The sequence below is a fragment of the Oncorhynchus gorbuscha genome, linkage group LG02, assembly GCF_021184085.1.
Source record: "Oncorhynchus gorbuscha isolate QuinsamMale2020 ecotype Even-year linkage group LG02, OgorEven_v1.0, whole genome shotgun sequence".
In the NCBI taxonomy this organism is placed as follows: Eukaryota; Metazoa; Chordata; class Actinopteri; order Salmoniformes; family Salmonidae; genus Oncorhynchus; species Oncorhynchus gorbuscha.
The window spans coordinates 16,745,597-16,763,753 of NC_060174.1; the positions used below are offsets into that span (position 1 = coordinate 16,745,597).

General features: G+C 40.4%; 1 protein-coding gene across 3 annotated transcripts in view; it reads right to left on the reverse strand.

Moving 5' to 3' along the window:
- Positions 1-210: 210 nt before the first annotated feature.
- Positions 211-18,157, reverse strand: part of LOC123997910 (paralemmin-1-like) — a 63,470-nt gene continuing 45,523 nt past the window's right edge. The window contains exons 4-9 of one of the 3 annotated variants that reach the window (XM_046302631.1): positions 14,249-14,370; positions 12,993-13,101; positions 9,803-9,824; positions 9,596-9,673; positions 4,050-4,181; positions 211-2,999 (exon numbers count right to left, since the gene is read on the reverse strand). In XM_046302631.1, coding sequence (XP_046158587.1) covers positions 2,503-2,999; positions 4,050-4,181; positions 9,596-9,673; positions 9,803-9,824; positions 12,993-13,101; positions 14,249-14,370 — 960 coding nt within the window. In that variant the 3' untranslated portion in view covers positions 211-2,502. The remainder of the gene's footprint in view (positions 3,000-4,049; positions 4,182-9,595; positions 9,674-9,802; positions 9,825-12,992; positions 13,102-14,248; positions 14,371-18,157) is intronic. The other 2 variants (XM_046302640.1, XM_046302648.1) reach the window with 2 other exon arrangements.

The following is an 18,157-nucleotide window of genomic DNA, read 5'->3' on the forward strand; positions in this document are numbered from 1 at the left end:
GTTATTTTTAATCTATTCTCCATCATGTTCTTGATTTGAACCCTCACAAAGACATCAACTCTTTAAATAACATATAGAGCTCTATACATATCAATGGAAAGGTATAAATACACATGGAACAATATTAAAAGAGGAATAGGCAAACATGATGCAAAGCTGGCAAACCTCTGGCTCACTTCTTGGACTCACTTCAAGATAATGCAGACCATCTTTGAAAACAAAATGTTTGTTTTATTTTGGATGCGAATAATAACACTTGGACCACGGTTACATATGAGCGTGTCACTGAGTTCTGACTCCTAGTTTACCTAATCCAACTCAACTGACTCAACTCACCACTGGGAAAAATACACTGGACAATGATAACATGACCCTCAGCTTAGCTGGAAATTTGGCTCCAAAATGGCAAGATGTAAAGAATGCTATAGCTGCAGCTAACAAACACACACAAGCCAAGGGAAAGTAAAACACAGCTGTTCAAATGTAGCCACACTGCAAAAACATCTATTGTTCTCTGAAAAAAACACCAAATTAGGAGCAAAATTGACCACTCAGAGGAGGGTAGGAAAGGATTCTGAAAACTTCTTGGAATGTTCTTCTTGAAATTCCCTGCTTTTCACCTCACATGTCAATAGATACCAGTGAGGTTGCAGAGTGGAGGACAGCTCATAATAATGTCTGGGACCGAGCAAATGGAATGGTATCAAACACATGGAAACCACGTGTGTGGTGTATTTGATACCATTCCACTGATTCCGCTCCAGGCATTACCACAAGCCCGTCCTCTCCAACTAAGGTGCCACCAACCTCCTGTGATAGATACACAATGAAAAATAGGCCTATTTGAACGGTTTTCTTTGGTTTCGTTGACAAATGACAAAACCAAGGCCTGACAGTAGAGTTCAAACAGGAAAACCAAATACTCTTATAATGAATCTCCTCCCACACAGACTCTGAGGGAAATATATGACCCCCGACCCCCATTCAAATGTCACTCTTCCGTAATGTCTGAATGGAGCAAATTCTTGCAGTATTTGCAACACAGTTTGGTAGGATATGCGCTGCCATTTAAAACAACAGATTATGCTCCATGCACCAATTCCACAGTAGTTAATATCCAGCTGAAAATCTTCGGGACATTGGAAGGGCCTGTCCACACCGACCATTATTTCAAAACCCAGCTGTTAGTTGCTAGGTCATAACATCAGGTGCCAGGATTATGTCAATGAGTTAATGAAAAATAGTTAGTGTTATCACAAAGGCAGCTGTAAGCAACATTATTTATATTAAAGGGGCAGTGGTATTCTGGATAATGTAGTTAAGTGGGGGCGAATCACACAAACATCAAGCCTTACAGATGGGCATTAATTTCATCAGTCTCAAGCTTCGGTATGAATTGACCTTCACACATGTTATTCAATTCAATACTAGTGTTGTCGAACTAGTGTAGCTGATTTGGTTGCAGGGAAATCACAAAAAAATTGCATGGATTGTTTTTTCTTCCAGAAAGAAAATAGGTGATGGGGATTGTGGGTAGTGTAGTGTAGGATGATATAAGGACCAATGAGGTCATTTTAAACCAGCACACACTCATGCATGCTCATACACACACGCACACAGTACTTCGATGTCATCAATATCACTGACGTCTCATTGCATGTCACTTCTAAATATCAGTGTTGTTTCTGTCTCATACATCCCATATATCAGTGTTGTGTTTGTCACAGACATCCCATATATCAGTGTTGTGTCTGTCTCAGACATTCCAAAGTAACTTTTTTTTTTCTGGAAATCAAAATCCAATAAAATGTTCTAACATAAATATTCCAAGTGTTCCATCATGTCCCCGTTTTTATCTAAAATGCTATAGCACAGGACAGAAAAAAACAATGAATACCATGCTTCTGTCAAAAACACTTTCCAAAGGGCATTTTCAAAAAATAAAGTCAAATAAATATATCTTTAAAATAAACAATGTATATATAGAGATACATAGAGAGATATATCTGTCCATCATACAGAAAGTTAAGATTACCCAATTCATGGTGGTGTATAAGAGATGCCATTTAAAAAAAATGCTTGTTGGACAATGCTGGGTGAGTAAACAAACCCCTTCCTCCCTCTCTTTCTATCCTTCCTTTTCTATCTCCTCTCTCCCTCAGAAATCTCAAAGTGTGAGGAAGTAGGGATTGCTCTTCTTTCGCACAACACAACGTGAAATAATAAAAAGAAGGAAAGGAGACGATGAGATGATGATGAAATACTTCAAACGAAGTCGGGAAACAACAGAAGATAAAGAACATGTATTCCTTTTTTTTCAGGGTGGGGGAGGGGTTTGTTGGTTGTCATGACGTTATGGTTGTTGTTGGTTTGTCATTTCTCCTTGAAAAGTCAAGTTCCGGGGGGAATTCAGCCACACAACAAACAGTTGCTCACATGATGGTGCAGCACTTGCAAGGCTGCTTCTCCTTGTTGTTTAACTCAGTGGTACCCCCCTCTGGCTCACCCCCCTTCTCCTTTGCGGAGGATGTCTCCTGGGGGGGTCTTGGCGGGGTCAGCGGCGCTGCCGTTGGGTGGGGGAGACTGCTCTTCCTTGGCGCCTCCCTCGGTGACGGTCACGGTGGCTGGAGTGGGCCCAACCGTCACATTCTTGCCCTCGCCGTCCTCGATGACCACCAGCTGGGCCTTGATGGTACCCTCCAGGCCCAGCACCTTGTTGGTCTCTGTCTCGTCCTCCACACTCTGGTAGCCCATGAACACCATAGTGACGGGGTTCTCGGCGCTGGCCTCCATCTCGCCTCCACCTGGCTGGGGACTAGCGCCACCTGCCTTGGCCTCCATGCCTGTGATCTCCTTCTTGGGTGTCGTCTGCTGCTCGGCAGCCAACTCAGCATTGGTGGCGTCGCTCATCATGGACTCATCAGCTTTGAGGATGAGCTCGTCCACCTCGTTGGCGCTGAGCTGGTGGACCCCGTTCTCCCCATTCACCTCGTGTACCACTACGAGAGAGAGAGAGATGGAGAGAGCGAGAGAAAGGAGAGCGACAGACGTGTCACTAACAGAAGAGACTCATGAGAGCATGGAGAACTAGACCCTGTTCAATTTTTTTTAAATGCCTCCATCCGTGAAGCAATAATCACTGATCTGATAATACTAGTGAAGGGTCTTGCCCAATACCAACAGGTGAACCAAAACAGCTACATGGAGACCAACAGGACCATTTGAAATGGATTTTGAACCAAAACATAATAGCCCAAGTTCACATTCACAAATATAACTATTGAAGTAGAGTTATTGGCTTAAAAACCAGGTCTATAAGTAGGGATGGATTTATTGGTCACCCTGCAACACTTTGTCATACTATGCTTAACTACAGATGTAGAGTCTTAATTTGAGCCAGTTTGCTACAGCAGGAAAGTAATAATGCATCAACAGGAAATGTAAGTTATTATGTGGATTATAATGAATATACATTTTTGAAAGAGTAAATACATTTTCATAAGGGAAAATCAAGTCTGAAATTTCTCAGTGGAAATGACAAACTTCAGAAGCCTCAAATACACTCGTATTGAAACATTTCCTGCATTGCTGGAAAGGTCTCCTGCAACACGGTGATCAAATTAACATCCTACATCTGTATGTAGTTATTTTGCGTCGCGAGAAGTAAAATTAAGTAAAAAAATATCTACTGGCAATGAGTTGATTCACGCCAGTCATTATCTGAGACAGAGTATAAAGAAGCTTTTATATAAAGTGAAAATACATTATGAAGTTTATTGAACCACAAGATGTAGCCTGTCTTTAATTGGCTACGATCAAACAAGCAATGTCTGTAATAACTATAATTTTAGGTAGACTTATCCAAGATAATATCTTAATCTTCAGAGAAAACGTTTACCATCTTGTGATATTACTGTTATCAATTTGTTCTTGTACATAAAATATTTAGTGATAAAGTCATAGCTGTTAACACTTCTCGTAAAGGCATTCACTGTGCATGTCTTAGCTGAGTGTCTCCTTTTGCTGTTGAAATCACGTTGGGAAATCACCTTTCTGGTAATCCTCATACACCTTGACCCCTTGCCCAGAGAGGTTAATGGGCAGTAGAGTGTTGGTGGACAACACCTTAGTCTCGCCCGTGACATTGTCCCTCTCAACGGTGATCTCTACTGAGTACATCGCTGGTTGCATTGGGTGTCAACAAGAGGAGATGTTAGGGCCCTGCAGAATTGTCCTCTCTCTCACACACACACACTCACAGTCATCCCACACATCTATATGTTACACACTACATAGCCCCTCTCTCTCTCTCTCTCTCTCTCTTTCGTTTGTACTGTAATTTGTTTTAAAGACAACCACTCTACACAACAATGCTACAATGTTCCACTAAAAGCCATACTAAATCAATCTACACTAATGAGAACTCAACTAGCTTACCTGGTTAAATAAAAGGTGAAATAAATAAACACTAGCCACCAAATCAGTATGCCCGTGTAACACCAAAACACATGAAGTAAACATAACTACAATTCATGATATTCCTTTGACTGGGGTAGATACTGGGTGGGAAAAGTGAGCCATACGTTTGCAGAATTTCGTGCACACCAGGTTGTAAAGAAAGCATGTACTTCAAAAGGCATTCGCACATCTGAGCAATCTTTTTTGCAGGTGCATGGTAACAGTTGAAGAAGATGAAGGAAAAAGGAAACCGCACACTGCTCTTGATAGTATCACTGATCTTTAATACGGATACGTACTATCAAGAGCAGTGTGCGGTTTCCTTTTTCCTTCAAAGAAAGCATGTACAAAATTCATTTGGATAATTATGCTATTAGGCCACAGCTGACACTGTGAAACTACTTAGCTTTTTTGAAAGCAACACTATAATTTGCCGTGATGTGCACAGTGTGTGTGAATCTAACGCTGGCATGACGACGGCGGAGCTGTGTTGCCTAGGCAACATTGCGTCGTCTGAGGATAACTACATATAGGGTATCTCTACTGTGAGAACTGAATACTCAGTATACTATCTCTTTACAAGCACTACTCTACTTGTTTTAACCCCTTTAGTCACAAATCACATCGAATGTCTGCAGGAATTAATAAGAACAGACCGACATGCAGGCAAAGAGACAAACTCACACAAACTCATACACACACCCAAACAGATAGACAAAAACAGAGACAGACAGTTGATCACTGTGAAGATTAGGACAGAAGACAAATGTTAGGGGAAAATACAGTACAGAAACACACCTGAGAGTGACAACAAATAGAGGACATGAAATACAGTATACGAAATCACTTCAGAGAATGCAACATGTTGTATGGTATTCTCATTGATTTTGTTTTCTCTAAAAGTACTTAGCTATGAGTACTTAGCTGTGATCAAATACCCAAGTGGTCCGTCATTAAAATAGTTCCTCCCACGTGACTATGTACCTTACCACCCACACATAGTGAATTCAGGCACTACAGCACACTCAGACACTACAGCACATTCAGGCACTACAGCACATGCAGGCACTACAGCACATTCAGGCACTACAGCACATTCAGGCACTACAGCACATGCAGGCACTACAGCACATTCATGCACTACAGCACATTCAGGCACTACAGCACATTCATGCACTACAGCACATTCATGCACTACAGCACATTCATGCACTACAGCACATTCATGCACTACAGCACATTCATGCACTACAGCACATTCATGCACTACAGCACATTCATGCACTACAGCACATGCAGGCACTACAGCACATGCAGGCACTACAGCACATGCAGGCACTACAGCATATGCAGGTACTACAGCACATGCAGGTACTACAGCACATACAGGTTCTACAGCACATTCAGGTACTTCAGTACACCCTTTTCACATCATGGAACTGGTAGATATGTCAGGTATCATGGGGTGGCAGGTAGCCTAGCAGTTAAGAGTGTTGGGCCAGTAAGCAAAAGGTTGCTGGTTCCAATCCCTGAGCTGACTAGGTGACAAATATGTCAATGTGCCTTTTAACCGTATTGTTCCTGTAAGTTGCTCTAGATAAGAGTCTGCTAAATTACTAAAATGTAAATGTATACCCCATAAGAGTCCCTCCATATTGATCCCCCATAACAGTCCCTCTATATTGATCCCCCATAACAGTCCCTCCATATTGATCCCCCATAACAGTCCCTCCATATTGATCCCCCATAACAGTCCCTCCATATTGATCCCCCATAACAGTCCCTCCATATTGATCCCCCATAACAGTCCCTCCATATTGATTCCCCATAACAGTCCCTCCATATTGATTCCCCATAACAGTCCCTCCATATTGATCCCCCATAACAGTCCCTCCATATTGATCCCCCATAACAGTCCCTCTATATTGATCCCCCATAACAGTCCCTCCATATTGATCCCCCATAACAGTCCCTCCATATTGATCCCCCATAACAGTCCCTCTATATTGATCCTCCATAACAGTCCCTCCATATTGATCCCCCATAACAGTCCCTCCATATTGATCCCCCATAACAGTCCCTCCATATTGATCCCCCATAACAGTCCCTCTATATTGATCCTCCATAACAGTCCCTCTATATTGATCCTCCATAACAGTCCCTCCATATTGATCCCCCATAACAGTCCCTCTATATTGATCCCCTATAACAGTTCCTCTAAATTGATCACACATTGCAGTCCCCTTGCATTGTATTGTTCCTTATCAACGTTTCTAGCTGCTAGATATCTACAGTATATATATTATTTGTTTATAATAATCATAATGTGGGTGGTGTTTATATGTGTCTTGTTACACACTGTGGATGGAAACTTGTACAAGAGTGTAACGGAAATGTGTTTCATGCATATCCCAACTCCCCCTGAGACCCTGCAGGGAGTGGAGTATGTACAGGGTATGGTGATCATACTATGTTCCTTTCTTAGTTTATAGTTATTTAGCTGTTATATGATGGCCGTATTACACCAAAATGTTACCAAAACAAACCAATCCAGGAAAGCATCGGCAATTTGCATTTAATCCCAGCAGGTGTTGATGAAACAATAAGTAGCCCCATTCCACCCCCCATTCCACCCCCCTGCTCAGAAAGGGTTCTCTAGGTGGGAGTTGTATGGTGACCTGGGCTCAAGAAGTAAAATAACTCATTAGTCACTCCCTCGCTGTGGAGTATAGCCCTTCAGTGGAATCCCTCTCTCTCCTTTCAGGGCTACTGTGAGGCTGATGAAAGTCAATGTTTAATTAAAGGGGACAGAAACCCACATATAAGGAGAAGGAGGAGGAGGAAGGAGCGCCCTAGTGTGATACTGCTGAAAAGCCCCCTAGAGAGGAGATGAAGCTGTCCCCAGCCATTTGTAACTGTGATTACAATATCCTGAGCTATACTGAGGTGTTGTGTATGACAGTGGGGTAAATTGCCAAGTATTCAGCTATTTTGCTGTCATTCAATGAAACTGCCATCAAAATGACGATTTGATGATGTGTTAGATTAAATGTGATACTGCTGAGAGCACTATTAAGAAGCTACTGACTGGCAATTCAAACTGGTTGTGTTGATAATAATGAGATCCACTGAGGAGTTACATATTGATATAGCAGGAAGCCTAGTGGTTAAGAGCATTAGGCCAATAATCAAAAGGGTGCTGGTTTGAATCCCTGAGCTGACTAGGTGAAAAATCGGTTGATTTCCCCTTTAGCAAGGCACTTAACCCTCATTGCTCATCTAAGTCGCTCTGGATAAGAGTGTCTGCTAAATTACTAAAATGGATAGATTGTTGAATTGTTATGTGCCCAATCTAGTTGGGTGCCAATGCCATTTTGTGCAAAATTAAGATAATTATTTATGGGTTAATGTGAGATTCTCTAACACTGTAATATCTATCAATGTCAATGATTATTTGGTAATCACTGTTTTTTATTAGAAAAATCATTAATGTAAACTAAATTATATGAAGCTGACATCAGATGTTGTACTCAGATCTATGTTAAGAGGCATCTACGATACCAGTCAAGGGTTTTTCTTTATTTTTACTATTTTCTACATTGTAGATTAATAGTGAAGACATAACTATGAAATAACACACATGGAATCATGTAGTAACCAAACATGTTTGTTTTGTTGAGATTCTTCAAAGTAGCCAAACTTTGCCTTGATGACAGCTTTGCACACTCTTAGCATTCTATCATCCAGCTTCATGATGAATAAATAACCTGGAATGCATTTCAATTAATAGTTGTGCCTTGTTAAAAGTTCATTTGTGGAATTTCTTTCCTTCTTAATGCGTCTGAGCCAATCAGTTGTGTTGTGACAAGGTAGGGTGGTATACAGAAGATAGCCCTATTTGGTAAAAGACCAAGTCCATATTATGGCAAGAACAGCTCAAATAAGCAAAGAGAAACGACAGTCCATCATTACTTTAAGACATGAAGGTCAGTCAATCAGGAAAATGTCAAGAACTTTTAAAGTTTCTTCAAGTGTAGTCGCAAAAACCATTGAGCGCTAAGGAAAGGAAGACCCAGAGTTACCTCTGCTGCAGAGGATAAGTTCATTAGAGTTAACTGCACCTCAGATTGCAGCCCAAATAAATGCTTCACAGAGTTCAAATAACAGACACATCTCAACATCAACTGTTCAGAGGAGACTGCGTGAATCAGGCCTTCATGGTCGTATTGCTGCAAAGAAACCACTACTAAAGGACACCAATAATAAGAAGAGACTTGCTTGGGGCAAGAAGCACAAGCAATGGACATTAGACCGGTAGAAATCGGTCTTTTGTGCTGATGAGTCCAAATCTGAGATTTTTGGTTCCAAGCGCTGTCTTTGTGAAACACAGAGTAGGCAAACGGATGATCTCCGCATGTGTTGTTCACACCATGAAGTATGGAGGAGGAGGTGTGATGGTGCTATTCTTGTGACACTGTCTGTGATTATTTTAGAATTCAAAGCACACTTAACCAGCATGGCTACAGTACCACAGCATTCTGCAGAGATATGCCACTCCATCTGGTTTGCATTTAGGGGGACAATGACCCAAAACACACCTCAAGGCTGTGTAAGGGCTATTTGAACAAGAAGGGGAGTGCTGCATCAGATGACCTCGCCTCCACAATCACTTGACCTCAACCCAATTGAGATGGTTTTGGGTGAATTGGACCCGAAAAGTAGCCAACAAATGCTCAGCATATGTGGGAACTCCTTCAAGACTGTTGGAAAATCATTCCTCATGAAGCTGGTTGAGAGAATGCCAAGAGTGTGCAAAGCTGTGATCAAGGCAAAGGGTGGCTACTTTGAAGAATCTCAAATATAAAATATATGTAGATTTATTTAACACTTTTTTGGTTACTACATGATTCCCTATGTGTTATTTCATAAGTTTGATGTCTTCGCAATTTTTTTTACAATGTAGAAAATAGTACAAATAAAGAAACACCCTTGCATGAGTAGGTGTGTCCTAACTTTTGACTGGTACTGTATGTTCAAGACTGGAAAAAAAAGGAAAGATAGGTTGAAAACAGCACTTCTCTAAGATGTTGCTCTACAGTGTGTCTCAGTATGTGATCTACAGGGTACCAAGACTCACCTGTTCTCATTATATCTGATGCACCTCCGGACATGTCCAGACGAGGGCTGTTGTGCACTTTGAGCACTTCCTTGACCTCTATAAGTGGTCATCGAACAAGGAAGCGGGATAAGAATGAGAGCGGGAGGGAGAAAGAGAGACAAACACAACAGACTTGTAAAAGAGGAGAAAAAGGTGAGGAATAAGGTGTGAATAAAGATGTGTTACCTTGAACAGTGCCTGCAGGAGCCTGAGAGAGAGAGAGAGAGAGAGAGAGAGAGAGAGAGAGAGAGAGAGAGAGAGAGAGAGAGAGAGAGAGAACAGTTTTTTAATCCATTCATCATAGAGCATCAAACTCAGAAAACTAATGATCAAACCCAGAAAAGACATGATCAAACACAAAAAACACATGATCAAATACAGAATATATCATATCAAATCATGCTTATATGCTAGTAAACATGTAAACTGTTGTAGGGTGTATAGAATGAGAGATGGTGACCCTTGTGACGGTGACTTGCTGGTGCCAAGGCACAGCATGATGATTCAATCACAAGCGAAAGCTGATTCAAATTGAGTTGACATAAATACATGTAACTGTATGAATTTAATTATCACATTTGTATTATTTCAATAGCTCATAAAGAGCTGTACATTTTGACACGACACACTGTATTGGATACGTTATGGATTTCTCTTTTCAGAGTTGCGGTACTAAAAACTGTTTCGCTGGACGGTATTCATTCCAAAGTGGGAGCGGCACATTTATTTAGATTGAGTTGTGTTGATTAGATAATGTGTGTGAAGCTGTATGCCTTTAGTTTCTATTGTTTCTGGACACTAGGGTGACGCTACTTAAACGCTGGGTAGGATATCATGAAGTTGAGTTGCTCCGTTTATTGAGTCATTGTCGTTGCAATCTCCTGGCTATACTTTGTATCGCAATAGTTGCAGTGTATGCTATGTTACTTGGATTTTAAAAAAAATGTCCTTACAAGGCCATTTTGAAGGCTTATGGTATGCACTCTTGATAATTGTATTCTTATTGCAGTACTTTTAAATTGGATGCATCCTGTAGTAATATTAATATTTTAGGGTAATATACTTTGATTGACGTAAAGGTCTAATGGTAAACCTCTTATGGATCGGACCCTTTTTTTAAATGTTCCTTTTTTTTGTTCTTTTTTTGTTGTAAATCTAACTGCCTGTAGCTCAGGCCCTGAAGCAAGGATATGCATATTCTTGGTACCATTTGAAAGGAAACACATTGAAGTTTGTGGAAATGTGAAAGGAATATAGGAGAATATAGCACATTAGATCTGGTGAAAGATAATACAAAGAAAAAAAACATGTATTTTTTATTTTTCTTGTACCATAATGGCCATAATGTATTATTCCAGCCCAGATGCAATTCAGATTCAGTGTCCATGCAAAGTTTTAGACCGATCCAATGAAACCACTGCATTTCTGTTCAAAATTTTGTAGCAAGACCGCCCAAATGTGCCTAATTTGTTTAAGAAATAACTTTTCATGTTCAAAACTATACACTCTCAAACAATAGCATGGTATTCTTCTACTGTAATAGCTATTGTAAATTGGACAGTGCAGTTAGATTAACAAGAATTTAAGCTTTCAGACAATATCCGATCTGTCTATGTTCTGGGAAATGTTCTTGTTCATTTTTTTATTTTACCTTTATTTAACTTGGCAAGTCAGTTAAGAACAAATTCTTATTTTCAATGACGGCCTGGGAACAGTGGGTTAACTGCCTTGGTCAGGGGTAAAATGACAGATTTTGATCTGTGTCAGCTCGGGGATTTGATCTTGCAACCTTTATGGTTACTAGTCCAACACTCCAACCACTAGGTAACCTGCCGTCAACAAGGCTACCTCTTACTTACAGCCTCATGCTAATTACATTAGCCTACATTAGCTCAACCGTCCCGCAGGGGAAACACCGATCCTGAAAAAGTTTTAATTGCACTACACATATGCTTGGGATTCCACCTCTACTCTAAACTTGACTCAATTAATTTAATTCTAGAGCTCAGTTCACTAGTGCTTTTCCATCCCGAAAATGTATTTCAATTTCCGAAAGCATTTCAATAGCATAAAAAACCCTGAAATAATTTGTATAGAAATGTCTCTTTGCGTCTCTGACGGCTCTAGCAAGGTACCATCACCTGACCCAGAGAACTATAATGTGTCTAGAAATGTCTAGATACTTTGAGCTGATTGCTTTCAGTGTAAACTTAATGACTATGACTAAAACCAGATATACAGTATGTAGAAAAGATAATGAACCTACAGAATATATTTTTTATCATATAATCTTTGAGAAATATTACACACAAAAAAGCTTGACAGTCAGGGAGAATTGGCAATTCCAAAAACAATGAATTTAACAGTATAGATTTTTTAATTATGTTTGATGCAAGTTAAGAACAAATTCTTATTTACAATGACAGCCTACCCCAGCCAAACCCGGACAACACTGGCACCGCCCTATTGGAATCCTAATCACAGCCGGTTGTGATACAGCCTGGAATCAAACCAGGGTCTGTAGTGACTCCTCTAGCACTTCAGACGCAGTGCCTTAGACCGCTGCGCCACTCAAGTTCTCCTGACAACCCACAGTTTTGAGGTATTGAATTTGCTTCTTGAAGAGACACTCTTATTTAAAACCATAGCTTTAACATATTTCTTTGAAAACCTAGTTTAAGGTAAGGAATATATTTTCCATTGAGGTATGCCATAAAATCAATGTCCGACAAGGAAGCAAGAAAAACGACTGAGGTAGAAAGAGATGCCACATTATATAATAACTTTCCCTTTGAGGAAAGCGGTGCCAGCATGGATGGTTTGAGGAAGTGGATATTGACTTGTGAAGGAAAGAGCCAACGAGTTCAAGGAGACAGAAGAGACAGAGCGTCTTTTCTAGCCGTTGCTATGAAACCCCCATGCTAAAAGCTGCCCAGTATGTGCTGTCAATATGAACATCCCCTTTGGACAAGAGCCCCCCTCCCGTCATCAACTCTTCCCCATAAACTGCTTGTCAGACCCAGTGTCTGACTCTCCAGGCCCATCCGGACTGTCACTAATGATATTACTGATGGCCATTTGCTCAACTGGACATGTCACTGTCAGTCCATCACATGGGCAGTTACTGTACACACAGAGATTTTTGTTTTCATTTATGACCCAAGGCTTGCTCTGGCAATCCCCCCCCTTCCCTTGATTCCCACTCCTCTACTTCAAACATGCCCCCCAACACACTCACTCACACACACACATGCACGCACGCACGCACGCCCCCCCCTTCACACACACACACCCTAGGCAAATACTCGAGTCTAATAGTGTGTCAGTGTCCAGTGGACCTGCGATGTCCAGGTGCCCTCAGGGGTGGGGGGCTCACTTTGTTGTCGGCATTCTTGGCTTCTTCCACCTTGGCTGCATCTGTCAGACTCTCTTTGGTGGAGGTCACCGACACGCCCGTCTCCAGCTCCTCCAGTTCCTGCTCCAGTCTGCAGAAAAGGGATAAACATGATCATTCACACACAGACATGGTGTGTTCCAAGCCTGATGTAGTATTCCACAGCAGTTTAGGATTTATGTCTAGTCTATCTAAAGTGTTTGTTATTTTGGGCAACTATGCACACAATGAGGGCTTTATAGAGTCAGAAGATACAGCCCATCACACCCAACTACAGAGCTTCCCTGGGAAGGTGATACACTAATATTTTTATCTAAAATGAATTGCTCAGAGCAAAAGAGAAATACCCATGAACTATCCCTTTAAATGCCCTCATATTGTTAAATACCAAAACAACCTCACTGGGGCCTTCCTGGCTACGGCCTATCTAACAGAATGAAGCGTTTATTTCAGATAGGGACAATAGCTTCTCCTTAGCATTATCCCATTCTGTATTCTCCCTAGCGCCGGCCTTGACAGCGGCCATTGTTAGCTGCCGTTGCTCATTGGGAGTTGTGACAGTTTAGTGCCAGTGTTGCCCCAGTCTGAGCCCCAATACATCCAGGCAGCGCCAGCGTTCTGCCAGGGCTGGGCTGCAGCAGCCAGGAGGAATTTAATCAGCGAAATGGACTGCCAGAGAAGAAGATTGATGACACTGTTTTGCTATGAGTGAGAAAGAAAATGGTTGGATGGAGGATGGGAGGGGGTGCGTGTGGAAAGGATGGAGGGGGTCTCTTGGCTACTGGGTCTCCTTTTTGTACTGGAGAGATTGATGAGTGCTGTTCCAGACGTTGTCTGCGTTCGTCTCTCCACCAGTGAGCACCCCCATTACTGCCTCCACCATTCCCCCCACCCCCTCCCCACCCACTCTCTTAAGTCTGGCTAGTTTTGTCAACTGGTATTGAGTGCTTTGCAGCATCTGATAGGCTTGTCCTCTTTTCCAGCTAAGAGTACAACTTATGTCTTATTAAAATGTTTCAAAGAAACGTTGCAAAAGGGTCTCAACCAATAACAAATGTGCTGTGCCACATTGCCAGAGAGCCGGCATGGAAAAATTAAATAGAGAGAACAGGGTATTAGAATCTGACCACGTTAAGAGCAGGTTTTGCCTGGTTAAAGACTGGTGAACTAAAGATAGAGTGAATCTAGAAACGTATAAAGGTAGTAGGTACACCAGTGTTCCTGGGTTGTAGACGTACCTAATGATGCTCTCCTCCATCCCCTTGAGCTTGGTCTCGTCCTCCGCCAACTGTTTCTTGGCCTCGTCCTGCTCCGACCCAGCAGCTCCGTCTAGCAACCATTTTTCCCTCAGGGACTTTTGCTGGACAGGACAGAAGAACATAGGAACATCAATCACAGACTAATGTCTGATATCAAATTACTTTTTGTTGAAATGTTGTGTTTCGTGGTAAAATGTGTGAAAGAGATAACACATTGTAAACTGTAAGTCGGGAGTGTCAAACATTTCTGGCCCCATCAGCAAAATTACATTGACAAGAGTGCCTTTTCTAGAGGACAGAGACCTTGCAAAATAACACTATGAGACAGTATATTCCCCCCAGATGTTTTTAAAGATATCCTGATCTCTGGCTCATGAACTATAAGGTGTAGGTGCATTAGCTATAACATTAGCAACTGTTTCTTGTTCAGCTTATAATGCTTAATTTTAGGACTGTTTTGTGGAGAGTGGACTCTTTATCAGTCAATATACTCACAGAAACAAGGGTATGGTTAGGGTACAGTATTGTTTCCCTCGGGTACAAAAAGATCTAAACACACAATGTACCTGTCGATACCTTTTAGGGTACATATCCGAATACTGTATAACGGAACATTTTTGTAACCAATATTTTTAAAATAAAGGTACAATTATCACACTCTCTCAAAAAAGGGGTATGGTGAAGGTATATTTCTGTTTCCCAGGGTGGAGGTGAAGATTAGTGGGGGCATGGCTTTCAGTTAGTTATTTTTGGGCAGCCGCGAGTGGAAGTGTTGTACGAGTTTAAGTGGTCTATGGTTATATGAATTACATTTTGAGCATGTCCTCTGCCGGTTCTGAAGTCTTTATAAAAGATTACATAAGAGCATGTGAAAATAATTAATAAGTCATTTGATTTGATTAGGATCTCTTTATGTCCTCATTTGGACTAATCTTCCAAGAGTCCTTAAACATTAAAATACAATGTATAATATGATCACATTTTCACATATAACACACTGTTACAAACAGACATAATACACTGAGATATTGACCAGATAAATATTCTAACAGTCTAAAAAGATAGATTGATTCTTCATCTACCATAGTCCAGCACAACTTTCCTATGTAATTGTATTGTTTACATTTATATATTGAAAGGTTTCTGGTTTGCTCAGTTAAATTATTGAATTTCTTTATTGCTCTAAATCAAAATGTTATTTTGCCCATTTCTCTTTTCTGTCTGGATAACACATAGATGGTGGACAATATATTCCTAGTATTTATGGAATGTTTGTCTCTCCAACTGAATACTATTGTGAATAGAGTTTGGCTGTTTTAAATTGTGTATATTTTGAAATAAAATAAGCATGTTCTTTAAAATGATCTTGTTGATTGATGACCAACCAAGAGCACTGAGCATGACTACAACAGAAGAACCATATCTCCGCCTTAAAACAATCCTTGCTACTTTGTTCTGTGCAATCTGCAGCATCCTAATTTCACTTGCTGATGCATTTCCCCAGACCACAGAATAGTATTCACCCGACTCAATTAATACTTGTGTTATTTGCTTAATAATATTTCCTGGTAAATATTTATCTATCCTTCTGATCATGCATGCAGTTAAAAAAAGTTTTTTTTTTTTACATAGATGAGTTATTTGAGATGACCATGATAAGCAGTTGTCGAGCTGCACTCCCAGTCGTTTGATTTCTTCCACTTCCTCAATTTGTACTCCTCCCATACTTAATTGTATCCCATGATGTTTTGGCCTTTTCCTAGTGGAACAGACCAACATAACATTGGTTTTCTTGGTGTTAGAAACAAGTTTGTCCCGGCAAACCCACTCCCTGATATTTTCCAAATCTACTTGTGGAGCTTGCTGTACCTGTTGAACCGATTGACTTGCTGTGTAACTTGTCGTATCATCTGCAAACATAGTAGCCTGAGTTTCAGATAAGGATAAGGCATAAGGAAAGTCGTTGGTATATATTAACTAAAGAAGTGGCCCAAAGTAGCTGCCCTGCGGTATTCCACAGTTTAAAGCATGAGGGGTGAACCATTGATATAGGTGGACTGTTTCCTGTCAGTTAGATATGACTGTATCCAATTCAATGCTACCTCCTTAAAACCATAATACAATAATTTTGTCAAAATTATGTCATGATCCACTAAATCAAATGCTGCACTAAAATCTAAAAATAGTACACCCACAAACCTGCCATTATCCATAGCATTGAGCCACTGGTCAGTCATGTAAACCAATGCAGTCGTAGTGGAATGGTTTTTGCGATCAGCATGCTGATTGGCTGTAATCTGATCCTTCTTTTAAATGTACTCCCATATTTGTCTGCTCACAATTCCCTCCGATATTTTACTGAGTGAAGGAAGTAGACAAATTGGTCGACTATTGTCAGGAGTAATGGGTTCTTGCTGTCTTTCGGAATAGGACATGGTTTAGCATGCTTCCATACATTTGCAAACATCCCCTTTTCCAGTGACCGATTAAATATATATTTCAGTGGTGCTGCAATCTGCAAAGTAAAAAATTGTCCATAAGATCATAACCTGTAGGTTTACCATCGGGTAATGGCTTTAATAGGCTTAACACCTCCTCTACTGACACCATTTGTAGACTAAAAGAGCAGGTTTTGTTGCTCATAATATGATCATCAATCCATTGAACAGTAGCTCAGTAGATTCATTTTCTTTGTAAAAAAAAATCTGCAAAATGATTGGCAATATCAGCTAGTTTTGTTATTGTTCTCCCGTCAACCTCCACACTAGATGGGCATGATGAGATAAATGTACCAAATAAGCCCTTTACTGTATTCCATAACTTTTTACAATAACTTTTACAATCAATAAAAGCATTTTTGTAAAATAATGTTTTTTCTTACAATTCAATTTAAGTGCAAAATGACGTAGTGTTCTATAATTCTGTTAATACATTTCTAGTTTAGATTTGGCTGCTAAGACTTTTGTCATATTTCTTTTCATATTTCACCGAGTTCATCATCAATCCATGGAGATGGTCCATTGCCTCAGTGAGAAAATAAATGAAACATTCTGTATTGTGATTAAATCAACCTCTAGATAAATCAGCTCCCAGGGTACAGCAGCCAAATAATTTTGAAATAGCTCATGATTAAATCTTTTAAAATGTCTCTTGACCACAATCCTTGGGGGTTTCTTTGGAACCTTGGTGTTTATGGCTATGGTCACAATATGATGGTTTGTCCAGTCCACTGGCATTGATCTGGCTTGTATTACAGAAGATCAGATCAATGCATGTGTCTGAACGGTGACCCAACTTAGTTGATGATCTAGTAGTATCATTAACCATGTTTCAAACCACAGTTCTCAGCATATCTCATCAATTTAGTTGTATTTGAATTATTATGATCCTTCCAATTTATATATTAAAATCACCCAAGATAAATATATCTCTGTTACTATCTGTGGCCTGGTCAAACCCAGTGCATAAGTCATCCAGATAGAACACCTTAGAGCTAGGAGGTCTATACACAAATCCTACCAATATGGGTGCCTGGTGAGGCAGATGTACTTGAGCCCATAGTGCCTCTACTTGACATACATTAAGGTCATCCCTCCTCTTAAAAGGTATATGATTCTGAATGTACAGTGCTACAGCCCCACCATTCATTTTCCTGTCTCTTGTAAGTAGACTATATCCTTGAATGTTCATTTGCCCATCATTTATAGATGCATCTAAATGCGTTTCGGTCAAAGCCAAAATATGAATATTATTTATGTTCACCAAGTTAAAAACCTCATGTATTTTGTTAGGAAGGCTGCATACATTAACCTGAGCTCAATAGAGCATGTATTCATTATAGTGGAGATGATACACTACACTACTGTCATGATACACTACAACACACAA